At 45.1% G+C, this 19,579-nt stretch overlaps 1 protein-coding gene across 1 annotated transcript; it reads left to right on the forward strand.

The window, feature by feature from the left end:
- The first annotated feature begins 515 nt into the window (after positions 1-515).
- SEC23B (SEC23 homolog B, COPII coat complex component) lies at positions 516-19,354 on the forward strand. The gene is made up of 20 exons (XM_050893829.1): positions 516-548; positions 3,026-3,261; positions 4,310-4,367; positions 5,001-5,087; positions 5,286-5,522; positions 5,904-5,989; positions 6,771-6,915; positions 7,485-7,643; positions 8,469-8,584; positions 9,783-9,906; positions 10,399-10,479; positions 10,812-10,901; positions 11,705-11,811; positions 11,996-12,149; positions 13,563-13,640; positions 13,936-14,097; positions 14,937-15,023; positions 16,621-16,776; positions 17,641-17,706; positions 18,868-19,354. The coding sequence occupies exons 2-20, from the start codon at positions 3,041-3,043 to the stop codon at positions 18,955-18,957; spliced, it is 2,304 nt and encodes a 767-aa protein (XP_050749786.1). The 5' UTR covers positions 516-548; positions 3,026-3,040; the 3' UTR covers positions 18,958-19,354.
- The last annotated feature ends 225 nt before the right edge of the window (positions 19,355-19,579 follow it).

The following is a 19,579-nucleotide window of genomic DNA, read 5'->3' on the forward strand; positions in this document are numbered from 1 at the left end:
CCTGAGAGGGGAGCTGGGAACTGAGGCAAAGACGAGGCCGCTTGGGGCGCGCAGTTTATTTTTTTTAAAAAGTGTCTGTGTTATTAGTAAATTCTTATTGATAACAATTACGCTTACAAAGACAACCCTCCCTGCTGAACACGACAGCTCTCTCCAAAGCCGCTGAGCACCCTGAGAGGAAAGCTGCTTCCCTCATCCCATAGCTCGCCAGCCTGTGCCGTTGCTGGAAGGCGACGCCTCCCCCCCATATTTAGTAGGAGGCCCCTGTTTGTCTCCATTCCAACGCTGCACCTGGCACCCTTAGTCAAGATGGCCTCCCTGACGCCGCCGCCTCGCCATGTTTGGTAGGGTCACGCCGCTTCCCCTCCTTCAGAACGGCGTGTAGGGTGCCCTTAGCCAAGATGTCGGCGGAGCCTCGCCGGGGGAGGGCGGGGCGTGCTGGTGCCGCCATCTTGCGTGCGGGCACCCCGTACCGCTGAGCTGGCCTTGCCGGGCGCGCGGGGCCTGCCGGGAGAGAGCGGCGGCGGGGAGCGGCGCGGCGCGAGCAGGTGGGCGCTGCGGGGGTTCCTCGGGGGTCCCTGTCCCCTGTGGCCGTCGTGGGGACTGCGAGTGGTGGTGTCCCCCGTGGGGGGAGGTCGGGGGGGTGTCAGGGGCATCCCCTATAGTGGGGGCTGGGGGGGAGTCAGTGGCGTCCCCTGTGAGGGGGGCCTGTGGTGTCAGTGGTGTCCCCTGTGAGTGGGGGTTGTAGGGGTTCTGTGGTGTCCCCTATGAGGAGGGCCTGGGGGGGGTCTGTGGTGTTCCCTGTGGGAGGGGCTGGGGGGGTCAGTGGTGTCCCTTATGGGGAGTGCTGGGCAGGGTCAGTGGTGTCTCCTACAGGAGGGTCTGGGTGGGGGTCAGCGGTGTCCCCTAAGGGGGTGCTGGGGAGGGTTAGTGGTGTTCCCTACAGCAGTGCTTGCATAGGCATCAGCAGTGTCCTGTAGAGCAGCGTGGGGGCTCAGCGGTGTCCCCTGTAGCTTTGCTCAGGCCAGGGATTGGCAGTGTCCCCCGGGGCTGTGCTGAGGGTGCTGGGGCCTGGTGGTGTCCCACAGGGCAGAGCTTGGGTCAGGTGTGTCCCCTGGGGCTGTGCTGAGGGTGCTGGGGCCTGGCAGTGTCCCACAGGGCAGGGCTGGGGTCAGCGCTTTACCCTATGGCAGTGCTGGGGATCAGCAGCATAGGGGTCAGAGGTGGCCCCTATGGCTTCGCTAGGGATCTGTGGTGTCCTCTATACGCTTCCTGGTGAAGGGCTGGGGATCTGTGATGTCCCCTATAGCTGTGCCGAGCGCAGCAGCTGGGTGATCTGTGGCATTTCCTGTAGCACTGCTAGGAAGCAGCAGCATCCCCTATAGCTTTGCCGTAAGGAGTGGGAGTCAGTAGTGTGCCCTGTAGCAGATCCCATATGAAGACTGGAATACTACCACCACTCATCTGCTGAGGCTTTGGAAAGATCTGTCCTCTCCTGGACAGGGGATTTGGGACCTCCCCACTGCCGGGATGGGCCCTGGAAGTTGCTGCGGGACTGGGGCTGGAGGGCCTTGCGCTGGTGGGGGGCTTGTCAGATTGGGCAGGCACCCTGCCCTACACAGCCCTCATTGGGGTGGGGGTGCCTCCCTTCCTGCCATCCTGACCCCAAAGCAGGGCCACAGCCTGTGCCAAACCCAGGCAGGCAATCGGGGCTTGGCCCGGGGCGGGGGAGTGGTGCTGGGCTGCAGTTGTAGGAACATGGAGTAAATTGACACTTCAGTTGCGCTGCATACCTGAGATGTCAGGTGTTTGTCTTGCCGTTCTGATGTGCGGGATCTTTTACAGGGAGGCTCAGCTCTGACTTTTACCCTGACAGACCTGTTTGTGGTAGGGATGTGTTGCTGAACCCTTCTGTTTGTCTGTCCAGAGGTGGGGGTGGAAATACAGGGCAATTCCCCGTGAGCTTAATTTACATCCTTAATAGTAAGGACAAAGAAAACGTCGATGAGTTTGGAGGTCTGTAGGAAAATGTTACATCAAAACTTGTCCTCCTCTGGGGGAGGTGATGCTTCTAATTTCTCACACCTATGGCCCTCCTGAATCTCCTGCCTGCAGTGAGGACCAGGAGTAAGGTAATCCTGGAGCATCTGCAGCTGCAGGTGAATCTCTGAGTTTCCTCGTCCAGAGCGGGTCGTGGTGCTGCTGCTCTTGGCTCTGTGAGTTGCTGCCAGTGCTGTGTGGTGTTTGTGGGCTGGATTCAACCAGTGTCCTTCCCTTTCTCAGAGACATCAAAGGTAATGATGGCCTAGGAGCTCTTGTTTGCATCTTACTCTGAAGAGTTTAGCAAGGCAATACAGAGAGTGACTTCTCTGGTGTGTTGGGGATATCCCTCCTTGAATAGCATGTCTTTTCTGAAGTCTACTGGCTCTCGATTCCTCCCTTACTGGGAGTGGGACACGGTGCTATGCCCAGAGGGTGCCTAAAATCACCAAAGACCTTTTTTGACCCTTTTGTCATGTGCTCCTTTCCATCTGTAAACAGGTCAGGCTGGCAACTAGGTGACATTTGTGAGGAGTGTTTTGGTCTCAGACTTGGCCTCCTTTTCTCCCCTCAAGGTTTTAGCTGAACGCTTCAGGATGTGTTGCAAATCTGACCTGTTTTCCTTTCCTGATTCAAGTTGGGCAGGATTGCCTTGAGGCCAGCATGAGGCTGAGTGGGTATTGGGTTGTTAAATGTGGATCACAAGAAAGAAACCTTGCATTCTGGCTTTGAGTGTCAGATATCCTTGTTTCTTTGTTGGATTTGGTGGTGTTTTAATTGTCTGGAATGTTGATGAGAGCACTGGACAGAAGAGATTAATGTGGTCACATGGTTCATTTGATAATGGGATTAACTCATTGTAACGTATTGGCTTTGTCCTGCAATGTCTTGTGCCTACATGTAGTTGATCTACTGACCTCCTTTGCAGGACTGTTGTCCAAACAGGTGACCGCTGCCTGAACGTGTGTTGCTTACATCCTTTCAGAGTTTCTGCAGTCCCATGGCGACATACCTGGAGTTCATCCAGCAAAATGAGGAGCGTGACGGAGTGCGTTTCAGCTGGAATGTGTGGCCCTCCAGCAGGCTGGAGGCCGCAAGGATGGTTGTCCCCCTGGCCTGTCTTTTGACTCCACTGAAGGAGCGTCTTGACCTGCCGCCTGTGCAGTATGAACCGGTACTTTGTAGCAGGCCGACTTGCAAAGCGGTGCTCAACCCACTCTGGTATGAATTTCTTGGCTGGGGATGTTAAGAGAGGCTGGATAGTACCTAGTTTTTATCTGAACTTCACTACTTCCTTATTCCCCTTTTTTTTCTGCCTGATGCCTGGTAGCCTCTTTCATTTAGATGTAGCGGGTTTGTTAAAATCCATGCGTGCCTAATGAGGTACGTTGAATGCCAGCCCGTTACTAGAGCTGCCAGAACCAGAGGAGACAGGAGTGCCTTTGGGGAGGCTATTAAGGCAGAGGTGATATGGAAATGGCCAATCCTCTTACCACCCCAGGGAATTTGTGGTGAATGATGAAACTTAAAATAAACAAAGATGCCGATTATACTGATATTGTCCTCTGGGCTGTGATGTTCACTTGGTTTCCTGCTTCCTACACATCCTGCTGCTTGTAGGTCAGTTCCAGTATGAGCATCAAGGTTTTCTTTGAAGTTTTGCTGATAATTTAAGAGGAATAATCTCGGTCCCAAAATCATGTGATGATCATATATACTCGGAGCATAGTGTTGGGCTGAGAAAAAGCAGGGAAGGTCAGTAAGAGGAAGTAAAATGGGATCAAGCCCATGGAATAAGAATATGGTCAGGCTTTACTGCAGCAGCTGTTACAGGATGTCATAAGGGGCTGAGGAGAGTAAACTCTTTGGGGCAGGGAACAGCCTATTTGTTCAGTGTTTGTACAGGATCTGGGTGAATGGCTCCTGCTGCTCTGTGACTGGAGTACTTGTGTGCTACAGCTGTACAAACAATAAGACAACTGAGATAAGTCCAAGTGTAGTGAAGGAGTGATTAGACCCAAGTCTTTCTCTGCCAAAGGCTCAGCTCCGGAGAGCTGTCAGTGGTCCGTCACGCTGACAAGCCTGGAAGTGGCAGGGCTGGATGAGCTAATGGACTTTCTGGCAATAGAACAAGAGTCTGAATCCCTAAAACTCTTGTCGTTCAAGTTGGAGTGTCTGATATCTGTTTCTTCCTCAGTGCTGTGAGCCAGTGTAGATAATTGTGAAGCTATTCCTATAATTATGCTAACACCTTATCTTTCCCTTGCAGCCAAGTTGACTATCGGGCCAAGCTCTGGGCTTGTAACTTCTGTTTTCAGAGAAATCAGGTAAGTTGGAAAAAGCATCAGCCCTTCCATCTTTTCAGTGAACATTTTATTGATGGCCTCCCCTGACAAAGGATGTTAAGCATAAATTCCACTTTTCTAGATTCCTTCCCTTGGCCTTTTTCTCTTGCTGAACCCAGGCCAGAGTACTTGTTAATGGGTCTATTTTACCTGACATCTTGTCTGTTTTCAGTTCAGTTTTGCCAGTGATTTTACCAGCATGCAGGGCATAGGAAGGAGAGAAAAATAGTATTTTGTCCCATGTGTTTCCAGTGTGTTTTTTGCACTTGACATTTACTGTTCTTGCTGAGTATGAAATTCATTAGATTTGAGTAGACTTTGGCCATCAGAAACTGTTGCGTGGCTAAATGAATTTCAGCTAGCGCATAGCTGCTGCTTTAGTCCTACCTTTTATTTACACTGAATTGAGCAGCTGTGCATACTGCTGGCCACTGTTGTCTGTGCTTAGGAAAACAGCAGTATGGGTCTCTTGTCATGAATTAATCAAGTTGGTGCAGTGGCAGTAAATAAAGAGTTGAATAACCACATCGTGAGCAGGCCAGCCTCTGTACTGGAGAGGGCCCTACACTTCTGTCCTGCAACTTCCTTGTCCTAACTTTTTGTTCTCTTTTTCAGTTCCCTCCAGCATATGCAGGCATATCTGAAGTCAATCAACCAGCAGAGCTTATGCCTCAGTTTTCAACAATTGAATATATAGTGCAGGTAAATGAATCATAGGCAAGTTTGAAGCCCCCAGAATTGTCTTGTTTATGACAGATTATGCAAATAAAGATAATGCAAATAAATAACATTTCTGCAAGGTGCTTAAGATAGGGGTCATTTTATTCCTTGGCTGGAGGCATTATAAAGTGTCACCTGGCATATGTACACGCCTAGTAAATCCATCTTTTTCCACATTAGCGAGGTCCGCAGACGCCATTGATCTTCCTGTATGTTGTCGACACGTGCTTGGAAGAGGAGGACTTGCAGGCACTGAAGGAGTCCCTCCAGATGTCCCTAAGTCTGCTGCCTGCCGATGCTCTGGTGGGGCTTATCACGTTCGGCAGAATGGTCCAGGTTCATGAGCTGAGCTGTGAAGGGATTTCCAAGAGCTACGTGTTTAGGGGCACAAAGGACCTGACAGCTAAGCAAATACAGGTATGTTCTGCCACCTCTTAGGCCAGTGGCTTGTTCCTGTTAGCTCTGTTGACACCACTGCTGGTCTTTCAACTGCTGGGCTCTTGGGGAGGAAGGAGGGTTCAGTGCTCTTAACTGTTTGCCTCTTTCCCTCCCAATATCTGTCTTGTCTTTTTGCCTTTGTAAATTCCTTGGAAGCTTGTCCAAGATAGAGTTTGTGTATCTTGCATAATGGACCCATTGATCCATTCCTAATGGGAGTGCAAAGATTAATAATTTCACAGATTTTCATGTATTTAATGCTACAGTATTGCAGGCCTCAGGGTATATTGCTTGACAGCAAATAATATGTTTAGTGTTTGAATAGTACATCTCCTCTGCCTCCTCTTTACTATTCTCTAGGATATGCTCGGGCTTTCAAGGCCAGCTGTTCCCATTCAACAGGGAAGACCTTTTCAAACTCCAGAGCAACCTGTTATTTCAAGCAGGTAAGCTGCAGCAGCACAGCAGAAGAGCAGGGCAGACGTTTTATGCCCCTTTGGGGTCACACTTCTAAACCTGGGTTTCCCAAGAGGAGTCTTTGTAAGAAGATTTAAATGGTATTGTCTTGTCACAGTTATTTCCCTACATCAAGTGATACATATGGATGGGATTTACTAGAGCTGCAGGCAATGTATTAGACTTCTATAGTATCTTGGTTTTGCAGTTGCAAGAACATGATTGCCATTCAGGCTAAATTTCTACTTGAAAAACAGAGTAGCTGTCTTTGGAAAGCATATTGCTCAGGAGTCATTTGGAGCAAGGGCCTGTCTTTTTGATTGACCAGCCAATGGCGGGTCTGGTCTATGCATAACAATCTGACATACCACGTCCTACCCCCTGACCCAGCAAGTCCAAAAAATGATTGACAGGCAAGCAGTGACCCCTGAACACTGTATTTGCCTCTGTTGAATACAGTTTTCTCTTTCTCAGCTCCTCTCTTTCAGTGGCAGCTCTTGTGCGTTTTGGCAGACTAAATCGCCATTGAAGTTCTTTCCTGTGCTTTATGTGACTTTGCCTTCTTGTCAGTTCCTGATGTCTTGCTTTGATCAAATTTTTTATTTTGCACAGGCCTATTATCTTGGAAAGTTTGGATGTAAGAAGGGAACATGCCACGTGACTTTTTGCTTCTGATAACTATCTCAGTGCAATTTATGTGTGCCAGGAACAAAGAGGCACTTTATTCTCTAAACCTATAAGCAGGAAAACATTTTATTTGAATTTTTGCAGGTTTCTGCAGCCAGTATATAAGATTGACATGAATTTAACAGATCTGCTTGGAGAACTTCAAAGGGACCCATGGCCAGTGACCCAGGGAAAGAGGCCTTTACGTTCCACTGGAGTAGCTCTTTCAATTGCTGTTGGCTTATTGGAGGTACTATTAGTGCTGCTGTTTGAGATGAACTGGTCAAAGTAAGCACCTGGCTGTCTTTGCTGAGATGTGTGCAGGCGTCAGTCCAGCTTGATCTGTGGCCCAGTTATGTTGGGCTGCAGAGGTGCAATTTGTCTCTACTGACATTTGACATGTATTAGCACCAGCTGGTGTAGAGTGGGTTGGGAGTTTACATCTAAATGGTAAAATATGCAGGTGTTCGAAGGTCTCTGATTCTTGTGTGTATCGCCATGTGGAGGTGATACGATGCACTGGGTTTATCTGAGGGTCATCTAAGATGCAAGTAAAAAGAACAGAAACTGTCTGCTTCCTGTTACGAAGACATGAAGCTTGACATAGCTTGAGTCTAAACTTGGGAGTGCTGTGACTGTCAGGAAATGCATCGCTATTTATCAAGGTGGCCTCTGGCGGAGACAGGTCCCTAATGACATTGCAGAAACACATGCAGACGCTTCTTTAAAGAAAGCACTGTTGCCATTTAATCAGTCTCTCTCGCTTTTTTTTCCTCCCCACCCCCCCTCCTCTGATATAAGTCTTTATTTTTATTTTAGGGCACATTTCCAAACACAGGGGCCAGAATAATGCTGTTTACAGGTGGGCCACCAACACAAGGACCAGGCATGGTGGTAGGAGATGAACTGAAAACACCCATCCGATCTTGGCATGACATAGAGAAGGACAACGTGAGGTTCATGAAGAAGGCCACCAAAGTAGGTGCTAGTGCCTGCTGGGTGTGTTTAAAAACAAAACCTGAATATTGTGTCAGAACACTAAATGGGGGGAAAGGACATAACACAAAACTACATACACTGCTATGTTGACAGCTGCCCAGTGTCCTTCCCCAGGGAACAAACATATTCCGTTCTCTCTATGTGGGAACAGTATGTCCAGATATTTGCATGGTTGTCCTTGAAGTGCCTGAGTGTTTTGTGTACGTTAAATTGTGAGAATGGTCAAGGGAAGGGTAAAAAAAGACTTCCTCCTAGTTACTTCTCCAGCGTGGTCTTGTGCCTTCTCAGAGAAAGAAGTATTTCAGCGTTGTTTCTTAGCTGATGGTAGGTGGAGAGTTTGTTCATCAACATCATTGTGTATCGTTCTGGGGAGGAGAAAACCTGTCTTCTAAGAATTGGTCACTCCCAGAAAGCCTCCTTTGTTGTCTTGACATATGAAACAGTTAAAATAGTAAAAATGTCAAACATGAAATGTGCCTGTCAGCTTACAGAAAGCAGTATGACAGTTGTTCTCTTAACTATCACCTGGAAACCTCTGGGTTTCCAAGTTATCACACGCAAAGATCCTATGCGATTCATGCACTCTCTGTGTTTGTGACATGCAACTCAAGCTCATCCAAGTGCAAACATTGTAGGAGGGAGAAGTGTGCTCCAGCAGAGCAGTAAGAGCAAACAGCTGTTTAGTTACCACAGCACTGGTAATTGCTTCATTTGTGCCTTGTGTTTTACGTGTTGGCCTCAGCTGGAGAGCAGTAGAAAAATTACCCATTGCGGCATCCTAAACACCATGTATGTTTTCCCCAGCACTATGAGACTCTGGCTAATCGCACTGCAGCCAACGGGCATTGCATCGACATCTATGCCTGCGCCCTGGATCAGACTGGACTGCTGGAGATGAAGTGTTGTGCAAACCTCACTGGGTATGTTCATACACATAGTTGGCACCTGTATTTTTTTTTTGGAGGCGTAGAACAGTTCAGAAAGCAGTTAAGTTTGCTGTCAGGGCAAAAGGGTGAGATTTTTATCATTCTATTCTAAACTGTGGTTTGAATTTGCCAGGAATTATATGGCAAACCTCACCTGATCCCAGTCCACATTTCTGAAGTCTCAAAACAGCATGTGAATTAGCACTGCTGGTAGAAAACTCAATGTCCTGCTTTGAGAAAGGTATTCTAAAGCATGGTGCAACATGTCTTTTGCAAGCGCCTTCTGCCTCCTTGGGAGATAGCAAGTATCCTTTCCAGAATTTATGGGACAGACATGCCATGCTTTGTGGTGTGTGCATGACCAAGTGCCATCAGAAGAGCAGATTGTCAGGTGTGGTGGGTAGAAGCTTTCCTTGTGTGGGCCAGATTTTCTCTGCTTAACAGCTCACTTGCATTTTCTCCAGGGATTCTTGGCTTCCCTGTATCGAGTTTTAAGTGACATCTCTAAGGGGTAAATGTCTGTGTTCCATATTGCTGAAAACGTTGTGGTCTCTGTGAAGAAGGCTGTGTGCTAAACCGGGCCTTTTGGGGACTCAGCATGTCTTATGGGCCATTTAAAATCTGCTATGTCTAAGGAGTCAAAGGATGCTTTGAGCAAATGCAAGGTATTTGTAAATAATCACGTAATGCTCAGTAAGCAGAACAGAGATTGTTTGACCCTTTGGTTGCGTCACTAAGCTCCATCTGATCAGGCCTGGGTTTACCAAGGCACTTAGGGGAGGCACAACACAGACCCATGCACCCATCCTCATGCTGCAGTGGTGCAGCCATCCTGTCTGTACTGTGAGTGGTTCCAGCCCTGCTCAGGGAAAGCAGGCTGAGCAAAGCTCTTTCCTGAGTCGAGAGACTTCTAACTGGTGGAACATGAGCATTTTTAAGGCAGCTAAAGGGATGGCAAGAAATATAGTTGAGAAAGCAAGCTGACAAAGATGGAGCATTAACTTCTCTGGCTTTGGAGGAGGTGTCCATGAATCTGCGTTCCCTGATGTGAATTCTACCTATGCAAAGGCATGCTTTAAAACAGTTTCTGCATGTTTTTGCATGCATGACAGTTGGAGGGATGTATCCTTTGTGCTTTACTTCTAGTTCCCAGTTGCTTCAGTTCCCTGGTGTATCGTTTTTTCTTTCCCAGAGGACACATGGTGATGGGAGACTCCTTCAACACTTCTCTCTTCAAGCAGACCTTCCAGCGGGTATTTAACAAAGGGTGCAATGGGGAATTTCGGATGGCTTTTGGTGCAAGTTTGGACGTGAAGGTGAGAGATTAGTTTCGTTGGATGACATTAACTGGGAAATACAAGTGCTGTTCATTCACAAGTCAGTTTAAGTATCGGCAGTATAGAAAATTCTATATATTTGAGGTCAGCCATAGGGCCTGTTTTGGGAGAAGCACCGTACTGGAGTGAGTGGAGAGATTTTTGTTTGGAAGCTTATTAAGTTTGTGTTTTGTTTTTTAAAAGAAAAAGCAGCTGAGCTCAGCCTCTCCTCACTCAGCAAGGAACATTTCATACTCTTTTGTGGTCACTATAAATATGTCTTCATTATTAAAATGTGACTATGTAGATTCTCGTATGTTCACTAACTGTAGCAGTAGGTGATCTGGGAAAGTACTGAGAGATGCTTTCCCTGACAGCCATGTGTACACATCATCTGATCAAAGCTGAGCAACTGATTTAGTCTGTGTGTATTCTATTTGACTGACTTGATTTAAAAAAAAAACCCAAACAACTTTTTTTACCTTGTTCTAGACCTCTAGGGAGCTGAAAATTGCAGGAGCTATTGGACCATGCATATCTCTGAATGCTAAAGGGCCATGTGTCTCTGAAAACGTAAGTTTCTGACGTGGAAAAATATTTAATAAAGAAGTAAATAAACAGTGCAAAGTTTCTGTCTAGACCTACAGCTCAGCTAGAATGTCAGAGTTTTCAAGGAGAAGAACAATTTGGAAACATCCCTAGGAAAAAAGAGTCTTTCCTAGAGTAAATTCTTGCCCCATAAGGCTTTCTTTTAACTGTATGGCCTTCAGTAACTTCATTCACACCCAAAAAATAAGAAATCTAGAAGGCCTGCCGTAACTTGTACCTCTGATCAGAGTTTAACGTAAGCTTGCCTTACCTGCTGCTAGAGAAAAAAATGCTGCTTTCTTTTCGATTCTGTGCAGGAGCTTGGAATTGGAGGAACATCTCAATGGAAAATTTGTAGTCTGGATCCCAGCACAACTCTGGCCATTTACTTTGAAGTGGTAAATCAGGTCAGTCCTGGCTTCTCTTTTTTTTTGGTCATCTTTTTTACACACCAAGCTAGTTGTTTGTAACAGGGCCAGAAAATGCAATGACATCCCCTGTGTTGCAGATGGATGGTTGCAAAGCAACCAAGTGTTTTGTGCCAAAGAAATAGTCTCAGAGGTTGTTTTCATATGCATAAATTGCCTAATATTTTTGTTCTGTACAAACCTGCATTCTTTCCTTGTCTTCTTCCTATAGTATTTATTTAACAAAGAAGAAATTGTCTTTTTGCTAGGAGGTGCTGTGGAGAATAAAAGTATAAATACCTTAAAATTCTTGGAGAATTGGTCCTCCAAGTTGTAATAACTTGATGGCTCAGAAGTAACTTTTAGCTGGGGAAGTTTCTGAGCATGTGGCAGCTCGAAGCTAGGAAGGCTACCCCAAATGAATTCCATTCCGCATGTGTGTGTCCGTCTTCTCTGCTGTGTGGGCTTCTTACTGTTGGGAATAGGATGGTGGACTCGCAGGACCTTTGCTCAGACCTCGTACTGCCATTCTGATGTTCATCGCTATAGAGATGATGAGTTGCTGCCATCCTTTAAGGGACAAGCTGAGGAAGCGTCACGCCCAATATTAAATGGGCCCAGCACCACTTGACTCTGAGGGCTGCTGGAAAACACAACACTAACAGACGTGTCTCTCTTCTCTGGTCCATCTCTAGCTTGTACTTATTCTATGATTGCGCAAATCATGCCCTGAAGTTCTCTGTAGTGTACAGAGTTATGGAAAAGCCAGCCCGTTTTGAAGGCTTACCTTGTTTCATTTGCAGCACAATGCACCAATACCTCAGGGAGGCAGAGGAGCAGTGCAGTTTGTCACTCACTATCAACACTCCAGTACGCAGAAACGCATTCGTGTTACCACCATAGCCAGAAAGTGAGTATCTCACGACAGTTCTTGGGCAGAATGGCAGAAGCTTAAGCCACAGTCTGTGCTGGAATTTTTCTAGCTTTTTGTTGCATGTATTGGCTGCAGAGTATTTGGCACAGGGAGGATGAATCTGGTTTGGGTTTTGCTGAAGGTGAATGCATGTAGCACTAACCCTTTACTAACCCTATAGTTGGGCAGATGCACAGAGTCAGCTCCAGCATATAGAAGCTGCATTTGACCAGGAAGCAGCTGCTGTGCTGATGGCACGACTGGGAGTGTACAGAGCTGAATCTGAAGAGGGACCTGATGTTCTGCGATGGCTGGACAGACAGCTGATCAGACTGGTAAGACCAGTAGACTGCAGTTGGGTCCATTCTTGATTTTAGTAAAAATGGCTGCTGGAAATGAAAACAGCATTCTTTTTCCAGATTGACTTGCTTCATTTGTGCTCTAATCATGGTCACATAGTTGTAGTACGCGATAGCTCAGAAGCCAGTATGATCAGCAAATTTGTGATGGGGTAGGTAAACATCCCATCATGCTGAAAGCGTTAAACCTGAGTTTAAAGAAGTGATAGTGAAACACAGAATAATGCAGGTGGGAAGGGACCTCTGGAGGTCTCTGGTTCAACCCCTCTGCTCAAAGTAGGGCCAGCTTTGAAGTTAGAGCAGGTTGCTCCAGGTCTTGTTCAGTTGAGTTTTGAAGATCTCCAAAGATGGAGATTCTTTTGCTTCTCCTGACAACCTGTTCCAATGTTTGATCACAGTCACTGTGATTTTTTTTTTTTTCTTTTCTCCCCTCCCCCACTCTCAGTCAGAATTTCCATTTCTCCAGCTACCCGTCAGGTAGCTGTAGACAGTGATATGATTCCCTGATCCCACTCTTCACCAGGCTGAACAAAACCACCTTCTTCAGCTTCTCTTTCTACATGAGGTGCTCCAGCCCCTGACCAGCTTGGTGGCCTCTGCTAAACTCACTCCAGTATATCTATGTCTGTCTTGCACTGCGGAGCCCAAAACTGGACACAGCATTCAGATGTGGGCTTACTGGTGCCAAGTTCAGGGTAGTAATCACTTCTGCAACTTCATACTGTCTCTTGCTTTGAATTTCACAAGCCTGAATTGCCTAAATCGGTTCTGGCTTTGTCCAAACACCCACGTGGAGTTGATACTAACAGCTGTGGCACATTAGACACTGAAAAAACAGGGCCAGTATCAAATAAAGATTTGAGCACCAAAACACATACAGGCATGCTGCATGCTGAAATGATTGTGGAGTCATTTATAGTTAGATTGCTAAAACTGTTGATGCGTCTTATTTTCAGTGAAGCAGTTGGTGAAATGCCGGTCTGCTGCTGCTCTAGAAGGAAGCAGAGTTGCTGCAGAAGTGTTATGTAGCGTACAAAGCAGCCTAGGTATAACATAGTATCCCTGATTTAATGGAAAAAATTGGGTAGTACTAGAAGCACTATTTCTTTCATTCTTAGGAAATTTCAAATCTAGATTTAATTTATATATAAAAATAGATATATAGATTGAATCATCATTCTCATTCCAGTAAGATAGAGAAACCGCTGACTTAAAGAAAAATAGCCTGTAAATTTTATATTACTTGTTATTGTCACATTCATGCCTTGGTTGCTCTGTTTAAAAAAAAACCCTTCCAAAAAAAAAAAAGGTGTTAATTCTAAAAAAAAGGAAAAAAAATAGAAAAGAGAGAGAGTGAGATAATCAAAGTATCCATTTTGCTCCCAACAGTGTCAGAAATTTGGACAATACAACAAAGATGATCCCAGCTCCTTCAGATTGTCAGAATCATTTTCTTTATATCCCCAGGTAAGTACTTTACTTCCCACAGCCGTGGGAAAAGTGTGCAAGGGTGAGTGAGAGTGATGAGAGAACATCTTGTACCATTTATCAGATTAAAGAGGGGAGGAACAGATGCTTTTTTAATTTGGTGGGCTGGTCCTGTAGTTCAGTGCTGCAAATGACTGATAAGGGAAGAACTCTGAGGAGTTAATAAGGGGTGGACTTTTTTCCAAAGAAATTGCTGTTCAGAAAGATTGGACTTGGGTGCAGAAGTTTTGGCAACTTGCTGACATTTCTCTTCTCACTCATGTTTCTGGTGCAGTTCATGTTCCATCTGCGACGCTCCCCATTCCTGCAGGTCTTCAATAACAGTCCAGATGAATCTTCTTATTACCGTCACCACTTTGCTAGGCAAGATCTGACCCAGTCTCTCATTATGATCCAGCCCATCCTTTATGCTTATTCTTTCCATGGACCTCCTGAGGTGAGTCCCTGTTTAAGAGGAAGAGGTGGATCAATCCAAAATAATGATTATTCAGTCAGAGTAACACTATTTCAGCAAAAAGGCCCCTATATATTTTTTTTTAATCAAGGTAATTATTAAAGGATGAGATGGGGCAATGTAAAATGTGAATTGTGTTTTCAGTAAGCTTACAGCTTTGATCAAAAAACCCCAAAACACCAAAAAACAACCTCTGCACCCCCACCAAGCCACAGCCCCCGCCCCCCAACATCCGGTGAATCTTCCAGCTGTCAGTATCACTTTTGCTTCTCTGCCAGAGGCTGCCATCTCCACTGCGTAAGTCAGCAAGCCTCAGCCCTTCCAGATCATAATCTCCCACCAGCTGCTTGTTTTCAGTTGTTTATGCAGCGGTGTTTAACTATGTGCAAGTATTCAATGGACAGACACGGATTCCCTTATACTGACAGCTTCCTTGAAAGGAGTATGTCTGGCAGGAAAGAAACGCAGGAGCTGCTGGAGTAACACTTTGAAACCTTCTTGGCAGCATTTGCGAGAGTTCACATGTTATTCCTTATTATTCTTGAGATACTTTTGTTCAAGATCATTTCAAATTAAACTTGGATAGCCATAGAAATTGCTCTGGCATCCTGTGCTTCATACGGTAGCTGATAACCTGCTGCTCCATTCAGTGATGCTGCAGGAGGCTGACCGCGCTCTGCAAGGTGTTCACATGGACTGAGCAGCTGTTGGTGGAGTCATGTCTATATGGGCAGGGCTGAGCAAGCTGTTCGGCCAGCCATGAAGGTTAATACAGTTCTGAGGGCCTAGTGGCACCTGACTTTCTTCTTTATTTTCCCCAGCCAGTGCTTTTGGACAGCAGCAGTATTCTTCCTGACAGAATCCTACTGATGGATACTTTCTTCCAGATAGTTATCTACCTTGGTGAGGTACAGTGAAATATGTTCTCTTTCTCTGTTTGCACTCCCTCCCTCTTGCCGTGCATGCAGACAGCGTCACTGTTAGTATAAAATAAGCTGCTTGCAAAGCCAACACTAGCATAATGACATCATATACATGCTGCCAGTTTTAATACAATTTCCCCTCTGTCCGAGTTAACAAAAAAATCCTACTGGAGTCGCTAAGGATGTGTTCTGCACTGAGTAACAGCTGTCATATTAGCTTGGTAATGAAGGTGGTCCCTTACCATGCCTGGAAAAGGCCAGAGAAACTTGAAACTAAGCAGGGCAGAGAGCTGCAGTTTGATTTTCAGATAAGTGACATACTTGGTTGCTGGGTTTTGACACTTAAATACTGCTGCTCTTAAAGAATCAGTTATGAATTTTTCCGGTTTTTGCTTTTAAATACTGGATGTTTTTGACAGCTGCTCCTATATTCCTTCCATTGTGACTGAGGTAAGTGCTTAGGTACTGGCCCTTTCTAAACATCCAGATTTATACCAATATCCAAAGCCTTGGCTTTCCAGTGCCTCTTCAGTGTGCAGACCTGTGCATCTGTATTTCAGTCCTGTCAGGTTTTGTAAGGGAGCGGTATGGTATTGTAGCTGGGTAATAGAAATGTCTCGCATCCTGAAGTAGTTACGGGGTAAGGGATGAAGAGGAAGCTGGCTTTCCACTTCTTTCTCTGGAAATCTCCCTGTTCTTTGCTGCCTTTTTTTCCCCCTCATATCCTTTATAGTCCTGCTTGGGGGGAAGCCCTCATCCAGTTTCTTCTGCCTAAACATGACATCAGATTGGAGTAGCTTAAATAAACCCATCTTGGTTTATGGTCAGACATTCCTATTAGCGAAAACTTTTTGGGAGGCATTTTAACTCTTCCCTTTGTTTTTGAACTAAGCTACTTCACTGATATTTAACGACTGTTATTAGAATGCTTGAAGTTTGGCACAATAGTTTGCGGCAGCTCCATTATTAGCTCCCGACTTCATATAGGATTTGTTCCCTTTGAGAATTGAGCAGGGATACCCGATTGACGTGAACAGGAGTTGAATGCTTGAGTCAACAATGACAATAAATCTTCCAGAGTTACCTTAAACAGTTTCTACCTACTGTTGCAGAGCAAGACACTCAGCAACTGGGTAAAATTTAGACAAATGAAGAGCTAAGTGTGTGACCTGCGTATATATAGAACAATTGCTAGGTACCTATGGTTTGGTACCTTGAAAATACTGTAAGGCAATGGCTGCTTAATGTAAGACCAGGTCAGATTCAAAATGTCAGTGATTTATAAAAGCTTTGTGTTTCTGTGTTGGTGCAGGCTGAAACACAAAGGCTTGAAGATCACTTTCAATGAATTGCTCTTGCACTGCACAAACTGCTGCCAGCTTGTGTGTTGAATGCCTGTTCTTAAATTCAGGGACAGAAACTAAGTAATGTTAGTGCCAGAGCAGTGAAAGCGTGCATTTGCCCTGTGCTCTGTAAGCAGAAGTATATGTAACGTTCTGCTGCCCTAAGACGTGCAGGTTAAAGAGGGGAGGCTTGCAGACATCTCTACTATTTTTTCATTTCCCCCCTGTCCCGTCAATAGACTATTGCACAGTGGCAGAAAGCTGGTTACCAAGACATGCCTGAATATGAAAACTTCAAGCACCTACTGCAAGCCCCACTGGATGATGCCCAGGAAATCTTGCAGACTAGATTCCCAATGCCACGTTACATCCACACTGAACATGGGGGCAGTCAGGTAAGGAGGTTTATCGAGGAACTCTTTCTGTTGTTGAATAGAGCAAATAGCTGTCTTTCTGCTTTACTAAAAGGATGGGTCAGTAAGTCAGATACAGTGGTAATTTAGCTCTTCAAAGTACAGAGCTTGCATATTTTCTCATGAGCTTTTACTACAACTTTGTCTTTTAATAAGCCAATCACTTGCTGGATATGCTTTTGAAATCTGAGGATGGAAAAAACTGAAAAAGCCAGCTTAAATATCTTTTTAGTCCCCAAAGAGGTGGGAAAGAAATGATTTGGCTATGTATCTAAACTTACCCAAGACAGGGAGCGTGGTTAGCTTGCTAGGACAGTAAGTTGTGCTGAATGATTGACCATCTGTTCCTTTATGCTCTAATGCCGAATGGGGATATAAAATAGTTCCTATTTTTGCTCTTCCTGGAACTGCAGTTGTGCTGTGCTTGTCTGTGCCTGGCTTGTTTGTAGCAGTAAAGAGGCAGGAATTGATGCTCCAAAACAAAGATTTGGTATTAATTTTTGATGTGACCGTGTTACGCTGGTCCTCCACTGACCTCTTTTCTGAAGAGTGGATGGGGGCATGCGAAGGACAGTGCTGGTGACATGCCCGTGTTGCATGGAACCAGAGCTGCCCTGCCAGGCAAGTGCCGCTTGCTGTAGCAGAGCACTCCGTGCCCCTTGGAGACGAGTTGTCTGTGGAGCAAGGCTGTTTCTGGACTTGGAACCTGTTTAAGTTAAGGTAGTACCTTGCTTGCAAAAGCAGAGGAACATCACTAGTCGTGTATCTAAGGCAGTAACAAGTCTTGAGGGAGCTGACAGGTCTGTCATTTTACAAAACTACTTCTCCAATGTTTTGTCTTAATAGGCCCGGTTCCTCTTGTCTAAAGTGAACCCTTCTCAGACCCACAACAACCTCTATGCGTGGGGACAGGTAAGCAATGGAAGAGCTGCTCATGTCTGGGATTACTGTAAAACGTACATTTACATATTTGTCTACGCAGTAGCCATCCTGTTTCACCACATGGCCACAAACCATGAGCAGGTTACATTTGTCCTCTATTTCTTACCTAAGAGCTTTTTGCAGACAGATGTGACTGGATTTGAAAATCTTACAGTGCTTTGGGGTGCAAGGAAACAAGGCTATTTCTGTGTACCAAAGGATGTGATAATGGAATTACCAGCTGAGACTGCAATACTTGTAGCATTTTAAAAGACACAATTGATTTATTAGATTTGTCTCTAAAGCTTAGGCAGGTTAGATTTTTATTCAGCCTGCTTATTCAGGTCCATGGTTGTTAAAGATAAACTACTGGTGGGGAGCACTAGACGACCAGATGATCAGAAGACAGTTTTCAAGCCTGGATGACTAAACTCTCGTTCCTCTTCTTGTACTGAATCCCCCCAAATTTTCAGCAAAATCCAGTTGACTTTGGGGCTTTTTCTCAATGGATCCAAGGAATGGCTGTCCAAATCAAGGTGCTGCCACAACAGCTCAGTACCTCAGCAGCTTGATGGGAGGAGATGAGTGCTTTGCCCCTTTGATCTCCCTTCCTGTATCCCAGCTACACGTGGGGCACAGGCAGGCTAGGAGAATTTTCTGTGGTGGCTGCTATTGAAGGAAGCAGCTAATTTGATGTAGAATATGTTCTTACAGGTTTCAGATGACCTGATGTAGAAATCTGTCTTCACCCTTCCCTAAAAATATGATTTAAAACTTAGGTCACAGTGTATTTTGTATTCTGGAAGAAGTAACTAGCATTTGGATACATATAGATCTAATTTATCTGAGAATACTAGACTTGTATATCCTCTTTCTTTATCTTGTTTGTGTAGAGCTTTGTGCAACAAAATTCCTAATGCTTTAGAAAGAAGAGACTCTCTTTTTTCCAGTAGTTCAGATTGCACTAGAGGATAGTGTCAGTGCTGTTGCCAAAGAGTAGTATCTTTCCACTAGATCTCTGTCCTTTGCAGGAAAAAAGGTGGTTGATTTAGCAGGCAATTACTTCAGAGTGCTGACATCTGATTTGCTTTCAGTTAGTCCCCAGTGTTAACAACACTATTTTAGGCTCATTATTTCTTTATTTTTCTGCAGGAATCGGGAGCTCCAATCTTGACAGATGATGTTAGTCTCCAGGTATTCATGGACCATCTAAAAAAGCTGGCAGTTTCAAGTGCGTCATGACTTTGATCAAACAGAGAAGCAAGAACAGAAGAGTTACATAAATCATGTTGATGACAGAAGTGGAGCAATTTATTTACATTTCCTTCTCTCTCTTTTAGACTAAAGTTTTAAAGTATTAAATGAAATAAATATTCAGGGAGAGTTTTTTACTTGGCCCTTCTAGGTATTAATTTATTTGTATTCCTTTTGGTCTATATTCTGCTTACTCTATGTTTTTCATACACTGTAATTAGAGCTAAAGGATGTTTTAGCCAATATAGTTTTTAACAGTCTTTACCGTAATTTTAATGTTGTGTGTTCTTAAAAGGTGTCTTTTGGCAACCAGGCACTGTATTAATGAAAAATAAAACTGGGTAAGAGCATTACTATTTAGTGCTATCCCCAATTCAGCTGTATGTGCAATGGACTTGGCCTACCTCCTTTTCATTTTTGAAAATGTAACACTGGGGTACATACGTGCTATGGAAAATAATTTTGAGGAGCTCCTGAAGGTAAGACAGCACAGAGCAAGTATGAGATGGTGGAGAATGCTTCGACAGATGCAGGGAGGGGGCAAGACGTACAACTCGTGCTTTGAGAGTGATGGTGGCATGGTGAAGGGTTGCCTCTGGGTCACTGTGAT

Source organism: Gymnogyps californianus, chromosome 3 (assembly GCF_018139145.2).
Source record: "Gymnogyps californianus isolate 813 chromosome 3, ASM1813914v2, whole genome shotgun sequence".
Lineage (NCBI taxonomy): Eukaryota > Metazoa > Chordata > Aves > Accipitriformes > Cathartidae > Gymnogyps > Gymnogyps californianus.

What these genes read in the sequence shown, in the direction of transcription:
- SEC23B (XM_050893829.1), top strand. Translation starts at nt 3,041, where the DNA reads ATGGCGACATACCTGGAGTTCATCCAGCAAAATGAGGAGCGTGACGGA. An exon ending in TCATGAAGAAGGCCACCAAA is followed by an intron (nt 7,644 to 8,468) that starts GTAGGTGCTAGT and finishes TGTTTTCCCCAG; the next exon opens with CACTATGAGACTCTGGCTAA. An exon ending in CTGAACATGGGGGCAGTCAG is followed by an intron (nt 16,777 to 17,640) that starts GTAAGGAGGTTT and finishes TTGTCTTAATAG; the next exon opens with GCCCGGTTCCTCTTGTCTAA.